General features: G+C 35.4%; 1 protein-coding gene across 1 annotated transcript; it reads right to left on the bottom strand.

The window, feature by feature from the left end:
• Positions 1-167: 167 nt before the first annotated feature.
• On the bottom strand, positions 168-10,654 carry LOC102589644 (alpha-mannosidase). Its single transcript, XM_006365355.2, has 30 exons — positions 10,186-10,654; positions 9,472-9,555; positions 9,277-9,365; positions 8,869-9,043; positions 8,566-8,685; positions 8,338-8,424; positions 8,182-8,253; positions 7,574-7,687; positions 7,160-7,260; positions 6,992-7,085; positions 6,724-6,891; positions 6,538-6,627; positions 6,178-6,243; positions 5,979-6,035; positions 4,716-4,935; positions 4,391-4,530; positions 4,050-4,127; positions 3,904-3,963; positions 3,751-3,822; positions 3,328-3,375; positions 3,086-3,205; positions 2,946-3,011; positions 2,370-2,482; positions 2,151-2,235; positions 1,386-1,496; positions 1,214-1,309; positions 1,058-1,105; positions 813-881; positions 505-713; positions 168-398 (listed from the first exon to the last, which is right to left on the bottom strand). Exons 1-30 carry the CDS (start codon positions 10,393-10,395, stop codon positions 374-376), a joined length of 3,087 nt encoding a protein of 1,028 aa, XP_006365417.1. The 5' UTR covers positions 10,396-10,654; the 3' UTR covers positions 168-373.
• Between the last annotated feature and the right edge of the window lie 1,172 nt (positions 10,655-11,826).

An 11,826-nucleotide genomic window follows, 5' to 3' on the forward strand; every position in this document is an offset into this window, starting at 1 on the left:
AAAATTTAAGGGTAATATCTAGGCCTGTTTGTCTACATATACAGTGCTCGGCCATCTTTATTGGGGGATTTAAGATGGTCTAAGTGCTTCTGCATTTTTTTTCACCAGGCCAACAAACCATAGAATGACTGCATGCATAAACTTCTGATCTGCTAAGACATGGAATCATTCTCTTCAACATCATTATTATTATTATAAGTTTATTGTTCTGTCAAAGAGGTTTTCATTCCATTACAAAAAGGATAACACATCTTCTAACAAGAGACTCAATGCTGCATCCTCAAGGTGATATCAACATAGGCAAATAGGGCCCAAGTAGGTTTCAAACTGCTCATACCCTTTTGACGTCTTGTCAATTCGGATTGGACTGCTATCATAGGGACATATGTGACTTCCAACTGCAAACAATGCAACAAAATCAGAGTGTGATGAAGTTGGCAAGAATAAAGCCATTATTACAGTGTTTTACATGGCAAACACAATCAAACAGCTTAAGTTTCTTACCCTTCTGGCACACTCTGGCTGAGATTGATAACAAAGGTGCGAATTTCCATTGGGGCGAGCTCTACCACCAGCTTTGTAGGATCAACAGGTCCCCCTCTTGCCACGTCTCGCAAATCACTAGGAGCCTCTGCTTTCCACTTTAATCTCTTCTTCTCCATTTCTACTCTTTCTTGGTTGGCAGATAAACTCATCTCTTTAATCTTGTTTATCTGGAAAAAATGTTTTTAAGGAGTTGGTAGAGTCAAGTGAAACTTGTTTTCCTAATTACAGCCAAGAACTAGGCGGTGAATGGATGCATATTGTTTTACCTTTCTCTTTGGGAACAATCGTTTCAATTCTACACTTGCCTTGGTGGATAGATCCTTATCCTCATCAACCTAGTAAAACGTAATAATTTATCATCACGGAACACTTGGACTTGGAGCAATTAAGACTCCAAAGAATCACATTATTAATTTGTAACAGTGAATGTCAAGTGACCAAGAAATGAATGAGGAGTGAACCCAAACTTAAACATGTATAATAGAATCATCGCAAGAAGGAACTCATAAACCTCGTATAAATGAGCCAATCTCAGGAGGACGGTGTGATCTTCAAGCTCCTACATTTACCAAGGAAAAAGGTAAATAGGTAGATAACAAATAGTAGTACTACAACACAGAAGTTGCTTCCAAGGTACTAAATAACGCTTCAGATTGACATTAAATACCTGAAGGGTGATTATTGCAACATTATCAGGCAGACTGTAAGATGGATCTATCCCTGTAAAGGTTGGAACTGGAAATTTTGTAAATTTATCTCCATCCTGTAATTATGAAACATCACATGAAAATTAGGTGGGATGCCGCATAAGTGAAGAAAAATGCTGGAATTTCCATAACCTGCTCAGTAAAAGCTAGAAGCAATGGAGAATATATCTCCTGTCCAAATGACCGCCGCCACTTCGCTCCCTCTCCAAGAGAATCAATCCGGATATAGTACTTGCCTTGGACCTGGGGAAATAAGTTAACATGCTTAACGAGTGGGCTGTATTAGATTTAACATACAATAAAAACTAAACATTGTTTACACAAGGGTTTCAGACAACGAGGTTATGGAAATATAGGATAGGGAACATTCCAAACACTACCGATCTATGCTGCAGAAGAACATAAAAGGTGAAAGCCAGGACTACTGATATTATTTATTAGGAAGAAAAAGGTAAACCAATTTAAAATGGGTAGCCATGCATAAAAAACGGATGGAAACAATATAATAATGGCATTGTATCGTATGAAGTTAAAATTATAGATACATACCAGACATTTGAGCGTAGAAAACTAAAGCAATAATATACACAAAACCAACTTTAAATCCACAATATTCCAGTACAGTTAGTGTGTTTTCATTTACTCTCCTACAGAGGAACAAGAAATGTACAAAATATTATGAACATGTCTTTGAAAGTTTACTAGCTTCTTATGCTAACATAGAAATGTTAATATCAATCCTCGATCTCTTAGGCTTCATTGGCTGTCTCTTTATAGGTTAAAGCGAAGAATTTGCAACAAGAAAATAAAGAAAAAATTGCATTCACCATATTAAGCAATAACTACAAGCATAATTAGTGCCACAATCAAATTGAAGTATAGTGTGATGGTGCTCACAGTCAAGCCCATGCATTTTCCAAGAGCACAGACGGTTTCATTCAGTGCTTCAGCAACACCTCTTCCATCGTCTTTGAGTAACCTCCTACAGAGAAGAAATGTACAAATCGTTTACTTTGAGATTCTGCTATTGGTAACTTCAAATAGTGATGATTTAACAGAAGAAAGAATGCAATGATAAAAGTGATAAACATAGAATGGGAAATGAGCAGAGCAAACCGGTGAAGCATTAGCTCCAATTGGCCATCAACAAGGCTGGATCCACCTACAGATCTATCAACCAAAACTGAGAACTCGTTGTTGTTATCCTTTAGGAAAAGTCCAAGATTGATCTGTAATGGGTTAGCCAAAATAACATAATTAACATCACCAGTAGGTATTCTAGCACAGAGTAAGTAATAAACAGGCTACTTTATGGGAAAGATTTGTCAAGTTCTCTGAAAGAAATTCTTATGCAAAATAAAGAAATACATGTATATATAAGAAATTCACAACGATTTGGAGGTGCGAAAATCCCGAGTAGACTTTTCAAAAAAGAACATAGTAAAACATTTGGAAGGTCTAAAATGTAAGCACCTCCATCCCCAACCAAAGGTAGGACAAAGGAACTTCTGCACCACTTCAGGTTTCAAAATGGTTTGCTACAAATATTTGGATAGGCAAGTTTAACTCAAAAACTAGATTAGAAAAATAGTAGATTCAAATCTTGACATGATACTTTAATATCATAAACAAATGCTATCATAGATCAATTTTTTAAAGGAAAACAAACATTTTAAAAGTCTACTAACATACAGGATAATAATTTCCAGCAGCAGGTTGGTTCACTTGAAGATCCCAGTCAGCTCTATAATCCCGAATCTGCAGATATAAATGGAACAAAATTTGTTATTTTTCTAATGACTATTATGCTAGAGGGAGAAAATTCAACTCACCCTTTTGAGGAAATCACGTCCATTAGAGTCGGTGTAAAATGTTTTGTTGCTTTTGATGTCAGTTTGAATCTGAGTCACCAGCTCTTTCCCAATTCCATTGTCAATAGGTATGGGGCCAACCTGAATTCAGGACTGCTTAATCACTGGAGCTTTGAAAGCTTATACATTCAAAGCATTTGGATATCTTATCTCCACCAGTAAGAGAGACAATACAGGTGAAGAAAAAATAAGATTTAACTTACAGTGAACTCAACTTCAACGTGCTCCTTTTCCTTGTACACTCTAGTGATCTGCTCATTTACATGTTAAATCTGTGTTAGAAACATGATTAAGATTGTTCTCAAATTGTTTGTCTATCGTGAGAGTAAGATATTGTTCAGATGACCAGATAATTCTTAATGTTTACCAAGTAGAATATCCAGAGAGATAGATAAAGAGAGCGGAAGAAGGAAATATTGCAACCCGATGTTCCTAGACAATCAATGGGATCACATCCAGAACATATATGCATATTTCAGATACTATAACTACTTCCATTATATTTAAAGGACTCAATGCATCAAATGTCGTCTTTGTTCTTACATTGTACTTCTGTGAATAGGACAAAGAGAACAAGTATAGCAAAAAGTCTGTAAAAGCTCTTCGATATTAATTAATTGAACAACCTGATATATCCATGAATTGATATTTTGATGAACTTCATCTAGCAACGGACCTCTTAGAATGGTAACTGGGACCTGATCAAGAATAAACAGCTTTTAGTTATTTACTTACGAATTTAATGGAGCAAATTTGATGTTTTAAAGGGCCTGGCTAACCTTTCCCTCAGGGTGGATGGGGAATGAACCATTTGGGCGAAACACATATGCTCCAGAGGCCTTGCAAAATCAGGATAAAACATTTTAGCTTATGTGTGAATGAAATGAGATAATAAGAACAGTACTGAATCATCAGACTCTACTACCTGAATGTCTTTATAAGCATCCTTGCTTCCATCATCTGCAGAATAATAACTGAATGATTGCTCCAGAGAGCTTCTAACCTTCACACACAACATAAAAAAATATTTCCATCATCAGTATCTTCTAGTGTAAGAATGGGAAGCTGAGAAAAGGCTGATGTTGGATGGGGAGTGAGAAGTAGGCAAGCCATCAGCCCACATCTAGCAAAACTATAAAATTCTATCATGTGAATGTTCAAATCTGCATTGCTGGTTATTGTAGAGGAACAGAAAAAGTTTCAGACAAACAGACTACGCCCATTTGAAATAGGACAAGCATATACTGACTGGCCAACAAAAATTACCTGGTTTCTCTTATTAAAATATTGAGTAAACTTTCCCCCATTTGCAGAATATAACAGTTTCAAGTTCCCTGGCCCCACTTCTACAGCATCACTTTGACTTCCATCAGTTTTGTAGAATGTCTGTGGTATTGAAGCAGCAACTGCATGTGTAATGTATTCAAGAAGAGGTTTATTTTATCAACCCTCTAAACAGCTAGAGACAATTACAATCATCAGTTTGAATGTAATTTTTTGTGATATGCTGTTCAGATGCTGAAGAATTAGAAACTATTAAGATCACCAGCTTGCATGTTAACTTTCATGATATACCAATCAGATGTCTAACCTGCTTGTTTACCACTTGTTATAACATAGGAGCTAAAGCCCAAAGGTGGAACAGTAGCTGTAAACACAAGCCAATATTTGGGGCTTGATGTAGGGGAATCACCAACATATGCTGTAGCATAGTAGTTCCTTATTGCTATTGATTCTGTAACTATTGGAAGAAGCTGTGATTCAATTTCTTTTCCAGTGGAATCCTGAACGATGACATTCTTATTGACAACCTGTACAAAATTTATATAAAGGTTGAACAGAGATGTCAGTGATAAATGATGAGTTATCCATTTTATGCATAAACATTATCAAAAGTTGAAAAAAATCAGGACTGTTATCTACAAGCAACCATCACACAAAAAATGATAAGGAAAGAGTAATTTTGTGCCAAATAATTTATCAAGTTTTGCTTTCTAGTTTACCACTTCTACTTCAAATATATTTTTCTGGTAATTTCTTCTCTTCATCTGGAACGACAAGACAAATTTCATAATACTGAACCAAGAAATCAAGAGAAATGAAGTGCTCTGAAGGACAAACTGTGACAGCCTGATTATTCCTCTAAAATTTGAACCCAACTAGTTCATTACCCAAAACAGGTCTGGGGCCAACCCTTTAGGACCAACCGCAGACTTTGAAACTTGGAGACAATGGGCCCACTCTACCCTTCTCCACTTATATACTAGGTTTAGTTTGCATGGCGCAGAGCTCAAACATGTGACCTAAGCCACAAGTCCCTCGACCTTTGTTAAACTAAGCCCTGGGGGAATTTTTAAAGTCTATTCTTTTGGTACCATGGGAATTCTTAAAAATCTAAAGATAAGCACCTTGGAATTTTGGTTTGGCCCCTTTGAAAGATTAATCCCAAGCTTACCCTACTCTCAACTCGAGATTTATTTTTTTGGCTAATTTTATCTCATTCAACATGTTACAAAACATCATTCCAGGAGATCGATGAGCCTATGCCACAAACTGACGCCATTTTCTGTATGTCTTAATAACTCCTGATACTCATATAAATATACTTCTTCCAGGTTTTGTTCAGATAGGTCAACTGATGCTGATTAATTAAGTATATGCTTTTGTGCAAGAGTTGAGATTCTATGGTGAACGATTGAGATCTAAAGAACTCTTAAATACTGCCATACACCTAGCGCTGCTGCTCAATAGTTAAATGAGAGGACATATTTTTGTGCAGGGAGAATGAGAACCAAAGCAGCAAATAATTTAAAATGCATAACGATCTAGGGAAGGAAAAGATTAAATTACTCACAGGGATTCTGACAACATCTGTTCTTTTCCACCCAAGAGCATTGTACACGACAACCACCTACATAAGTGGAAATAACGATTTGAAAATCTGCTCGTTGTTTTAATTAGAGCTCAGGTAGTTTTCCTCAGTTCCCACCACACAGAAATGTAATGTGAAGGTTTTCAAAAGTATGAAAAGATATTGAAAATAGACTACTCACTAATTTTTTGCCTGGAGCAAGATCAGCTTCTGTTGGTGGACAATAACTTATATTCAACAATGGGCACTGGAAGAGAATAGAGCAACAAAAGAGTTAACTCAGAAAAACAAAAATAAAAATGCCTAAACTGCTTGCTTTGGAATTGAGTTATGCAACATAAGAAGTGTATAATGGAGCCAACCCAGGACACCAACTTGAATGTGCATGAATGAACTCGATTAATCATCAGATGCAATAATGCATTCAGCAGTAGCAGGATAGGATTACTGGGGGGAGAACATGGGGGTATAGCTTAATAAAGACAAATGCAAATTCAATAAGAAGAAAGTCTATATTAAAGAATGGGCTCCAAATGTTTACCTGCTTGAAATTTATCCGAGGATTCTTGCATCCAGATGCTGAAGCCGATTCCACCATACAAGCAAGTGAATTAGACACTAAATCCTCAGCCTGCAAGTAGTTTTTGGTAATTATAATCATTTGAAATACAAGTTCACTGAATCCATGCAATCACAAGTTCTTCCTAGGAGTTCGGAGCAAATTCACCTGCTTGTAACCTATGAACAGTCGTTTGGCATAATCATCAGCGACATGTTGCTTTGAAGTGCCACTGACAGCATCATGATGTTGAGCAATGGCTAGGGCATCAGCCAATATTTCGATTGTTGGTCCTGTCTCAATTCTTCCTTTAAAGAATTCTAATTGCCTTGCTGCCTATATTACACAAAGGAGCCAAGTGAGAATTGCATATTCAAAATTCTGTAGATGGTACAGCTTCTTAATTTCAGGAAAATGGAAAAGCAGCATGGCCTACCAAGTAATAGCCACTCATCATTCTAACATAGAGTTTGAGAGCAGGCCTACTTGTAAAGTATCCAGTCCAATAAGCATTAATACGGTCTGCGTACCTGATACAAAATATGCATCAAGCTCTACATACTGAGATTAAAATTACAATAAAATGCTTAGATAGAACACTCACGGGAAATAGTCATCCGTCTTGAGAGGCCATGACTCGTCCAAAGCATATTTTGCATCAGTATAAATTGAAGGGCTCGAATATAAAGCATTGACACGACCATCCTGCGATAATACATATATGAGGAGAAAGGATTTATATAAGAACCTATCTTGACCAAAAATGTAAGCTTTTATTTTCCAGGCTCTCTTATTGATTCCAGTTCAATAATATATGCAGATTCAAGAAATATCAGAGTCCCCAACTTTTATGGTGTATTCATGTATTGCTAACGAAACATGCCAATCCTGATTCTCAATCCATAAAGAAACAGTAGTTTCAGGCTGTTCCAACCAAAATGAAAGGAAAATTACAGTGTCCATAGTTGTATGTGATTGTCTAAATTCTGAATTACAGCAATGACAGTGGAAAACTCACTTGGTTTACGTAGTGAATGAGCTTGTCCATATTCCGAAACCATGTATGAGCATATTGGTACTTGAAGTCGGTTCCCATGGTCCACATTATATGATTTGTGCGAGTGATATTGGCCTGCAAGGGAAACAACAAAAGTTAGGTGCATGAAACTCTTTGGAGAGAGTCTAGAAACAAGATTGGCAGTTTGGCATTAAGGAGTAATCTTGCAATCTCCTTAAGTCTTTACTGTGAACTTTTTTGTTGGACAAATCTTTATAAAGACTTGCAGTCTGACACATAATTCCAACTGCAGTTGAACGTTGGCTTGTCAGTTGAGATTGTTGACTTTTTTACCGACAGAAATATAATAAAGAGTACCAGCCAAGCAACTAGGTGGCTTGTATTCTCACTAACAGAGTTAAAACGAGTCTAAAATACAGTAAGATGCATTAAGCATGTCATGACATACACACAACGCCATGGCATGTTTAACAATCTGTATTTTACTTTGACTCCCTTGCTACCCTCAACTTGATTGCTATCAAATAAGATGAAAGCAGACTATTTGGGAGAAGCAATTCACACTCATACTGACATCTCCTATAACATGGTCTGAGAGTAAAACTTACTTGGGACAAAGCAGCAGCAACAAAGTCATTGACCCGCTCTTGGACATTGTAGTCAAACAGGTTGACATCATCCTTCAGTCAATAAAGAAACACATCATGTGCATGCCCTTGCTTAAAAGTTAAAGAGCCTAATGTCTTAATCTATCAAAGATTTACCTGAACAGGAAGAGAATCATCATCATTCACTTCAAAATAAAATTTACTGGGAGGTTCATAATTCTTAGGGAATGCACCAGAAAATATCTGGTATGAAACAAAAGGTAATAGTCAGTTGCTTAATAAAATCTAGAGAACAAGAGATTTATAAATAAAAATATTAAATAAGGAAGAGGAATGACATTAAACATGTATTACAACTTATAAAGATTTGAAAGAAAGGCGTACTTGCGTGGATGAACTAAGACTCTTAGAACCCCTCCAAATGACCTCAAGGCTCTTATCAATTTTCCTCTTTTCTCTGTCTTGGTAGTCAATGCGTCCAAAGAAAAGAGAGTCGAATCCAACCTAAAGTAGTAAAATGTATGAGGTCAACATAGTTGTTTAAATGTACTTGGATTTTAGTTGCACCATTTTTCAGCAGAATGTTGGGAAATTGCTTATATTTCAAAGGCGGCCTCATTATCAATTAATGAAGCACAAGAGTTACTATTCAAATTTCCAATTTAAAACAGTTATGCAGATTGGCACCTCTGCTCCCAGAAGGTATGCCTGAACAGCAGAATGTCCAAAAGGGTCGATTTGCCAGCCAATTCTAGGAGTAACATTGAACTGTTGTTTGATGTATCTGTGCCCTAGAGTTGTCTGATCTATCATGTCAATATAATGTGTTGCTGCCTCATCATGCATGCACCAACCCCCATTTCTGCATAAATAGTGAATAAGATACCATTTGTATAAGCATTCCGACAAAGAAGAAGTAATCCACCCACTATCCTACACCTCCAGGAAAAGAAAGAGAAAAAATGTATATGTAAAATCACACAAAACATCAATATTATCGAGAGTACAAAGCAACTTTTGTCCACAGTACTTTAATCCCTCTTTTGATATTTATTTTTTTACAAATGTGTGGTTTTAGCTTCTATAGTTACATACATGAACTCAAGTTGACCCGAGTTGACCAGCTGTCTGACTGTGCTCTGCATTCCGGGGCTCTGATTCCTCCACCAACGCTGGAAAAAAGCCTACATTCCAGTCCGGAGGGAAAAAAACAATCATTCATCAGTAGTATATCCCAGAGATACACAAACATTAACACACACTGAGAAAAAGGTGATAGTCGGGACTTACCTGTTCAACATAAATGAACTTTCGGTTTTTATCAGCCAATAATGCTGGAATCAATGAATCCAAGACATTTTGAACACAAGCCACCTGCCACATTACAACTCAATTTTATAACCATGATTAATGAATTTAAGATGAATGAACACCTGAACTGTGTTGTCTATATCCATTGAAATTGGAAATTACTTTTACAGTTTTCACTGCAACTTATGTAATGTATTACTCACTCCGTTTCAATTTGTTTGTCTTGCTTTCCTTTTTAGTCCATTTCAGAAAGAATGTATCTTTACTTCTTAGTCAACTCTTAAATTCTAAATTGCCACATAGCATATTCAAGACCGATTAAAGGGTATTTTGATACATTCAACAGATCTTCAGTTTAACACCACAATATTCAAAAAAAAAATCTTTGATTTGTTGAACTCTATGTCAAGCCAAAAGCAGACAAACAAATTAAAACACACGGAGTAGTTACTCACCAAAATCTCAACATACTACCCACATTGCCTATGAAGGTAATAACTAATTGACATATAGCAGTCTCAAATTCATCAGCTTAAAAGTCAAAACACTGAAGGGAACCTCGGAGAAACAGTAAAACTATATCCATAAGCAAGCATCAGGATGAGCTACCTTCATAATGCTTCGTGCACCTGGCTGCCTTTTTTTTTATAAAATTCAAACAACACTCTGTCAATACTATGAAAAAATAGATACCTGAATGGAATTGTTGGAACCAACATAGTACTGATCGACAGTTTTCAACCAGCCAACATCATCGTGAGTGTGAGGAACCAAATGAACATTAAGCTTCCCTGAAACAATTCCATGTGATGTATTGTAAACCATATACTTAGCTTCCACTACCCACAACCCACAAACCATCAAAATCAAGAACCAAATTTCAAACTTCCCCATATCTTTCATTTCCACAATTGCTGAGAGTGTTCACTGAAAGAGAATGTACTAAACCATAAAGCCCAAGTCTTTATAAATAGACTAAATTTTGTAGATAAATCAAGAAAGGGAATCAAAACCAAAGGACCTACAAGATTAATTGGAAAACTTAATAATAAAGGGTCGTATTCAAAATTCAAGATTTGTGAAGTCTTCGATAAGTAATGTATTAATGATTTTGACGATTTTTATATGATGGGTTCTTTGCTTAGGATTGACTTGGGTGCTGACAAAGCTAAGTGTTGATAATTGTTTAAAATAAGGTTAAAAATTACGTCTACTAGGAAATTACTCACTCGCTCCGTTTTAGATGGACACTTTTTATTTTATATTGTGATTAAAAATTATTCATTGCTTTATTATTTTGCTCATCTATATGGAATGGGAAAAGTTAAACTTTTAAGACGACTCTTATCTTATACTCCCTCCATTTCTAATTATTAGTAATTTTTGGATTGACACATTTATTAAGAAAATAATTAATGACATAATGATTACCATTTTATCCCTATTAATTATGAAGCGGATGAAAAATTCTACATTTTTTAAAATAATTAATCATTTAATTGAGGGTATAATAGATTAAAAAAATTGTCATTTCTTGATTTATCAAAATATACAAGTAATTAGAGATAACTATAAAAGAAAAAATGGATAAGTAAATAGGAACAGAGAAAGCGAGTGGTGTTTATCCATGCCAGTACTATGTCGTATTCAACATATTTTGTTCTTTTCTCCTTACTTTCTTTCTTTATTTTTGCAACTTTTATGGGGTAAAGGGAAAAGGCTATATCTTTTGCGTTGGATGCCATTTGATTTTTGTGTACTGATAATTGCAGAAATCCTTTATTTTAACAAGTTCCAAAATTTGCTGCAATTCAAATTATTTCTGACAAAGGCATGTGAATTTAGTATAATAATATAAGTACTTTAGGTAAAAATAAATAAATAAAGTAATAATTATAATTATATTATATCCTTATTTAGAAGTGAGAGTTGGAAAGGATCAACACTGCATTAATACTCTTGTACAACATGCATACAATTTTGTACATTAACTTTTGACTGCATTAATTAGTTGTACAACGTGCAAAAAGAATTGTACATTAATAGAAGGACTAACACCAAGGACTAACATTGCAATTATTATTATTACACATTACTCCTTATTAGAATTATTATTATTACTCATTTGGCTCCTTATTAGAGTTGACACTTTAAAGCACGAACACGGCACTACCATGTTGTACACAAAGCATTTCAAATTGTACTATAAAATTAATTGTGCCTCATTAATTGTACACGTGCCTTTCTACATATACAACAACCCACATGAAGAATTAATTTTCTGACAATTTTGGTTATATTTTTCTTTAAAATAATTATTGCCTCAATTACATA

The sequence above is a fragment of the Solanum tuberosum genome, unplaced genomic scaffold, assembly GCF_000226075.1.
Source record: "Solanum tuberosum cultivar DM 1-3 516 R44 unplaced genomic scaffold, SolTub_3.0 scf00550, whole genome shotgun sequence".
NCBI lineage: Eukaryota > Viridiplantae > Streptophyta > Magnoliopsida > Solanales > Solanaceae > Solanum > Solanum tuberosum.

Coding starts and splice junctions, on each gene's coding strand:
- LOC102589644 (XM_006365355.2), bottom strand. CDS start 10,395: ATGAAAGATATGGGGAAGTTTGAAATTTGGTTCTTGATTTTGATGGTT. Junction 9,556..10,185: donor GTTCCAACAATTCCATTCAG/GTATCTATTTTT, acceptor GTAATGTGGCAG/GTGGCTTGTGTTCAAAATGT. Junction 1,106..1,213: donor TTGCAATAATCACCCTTCAG/GTATTTAATGTC, acceptor TGGTAAATGTAG/GAGCTTGAAGATCACACCGT.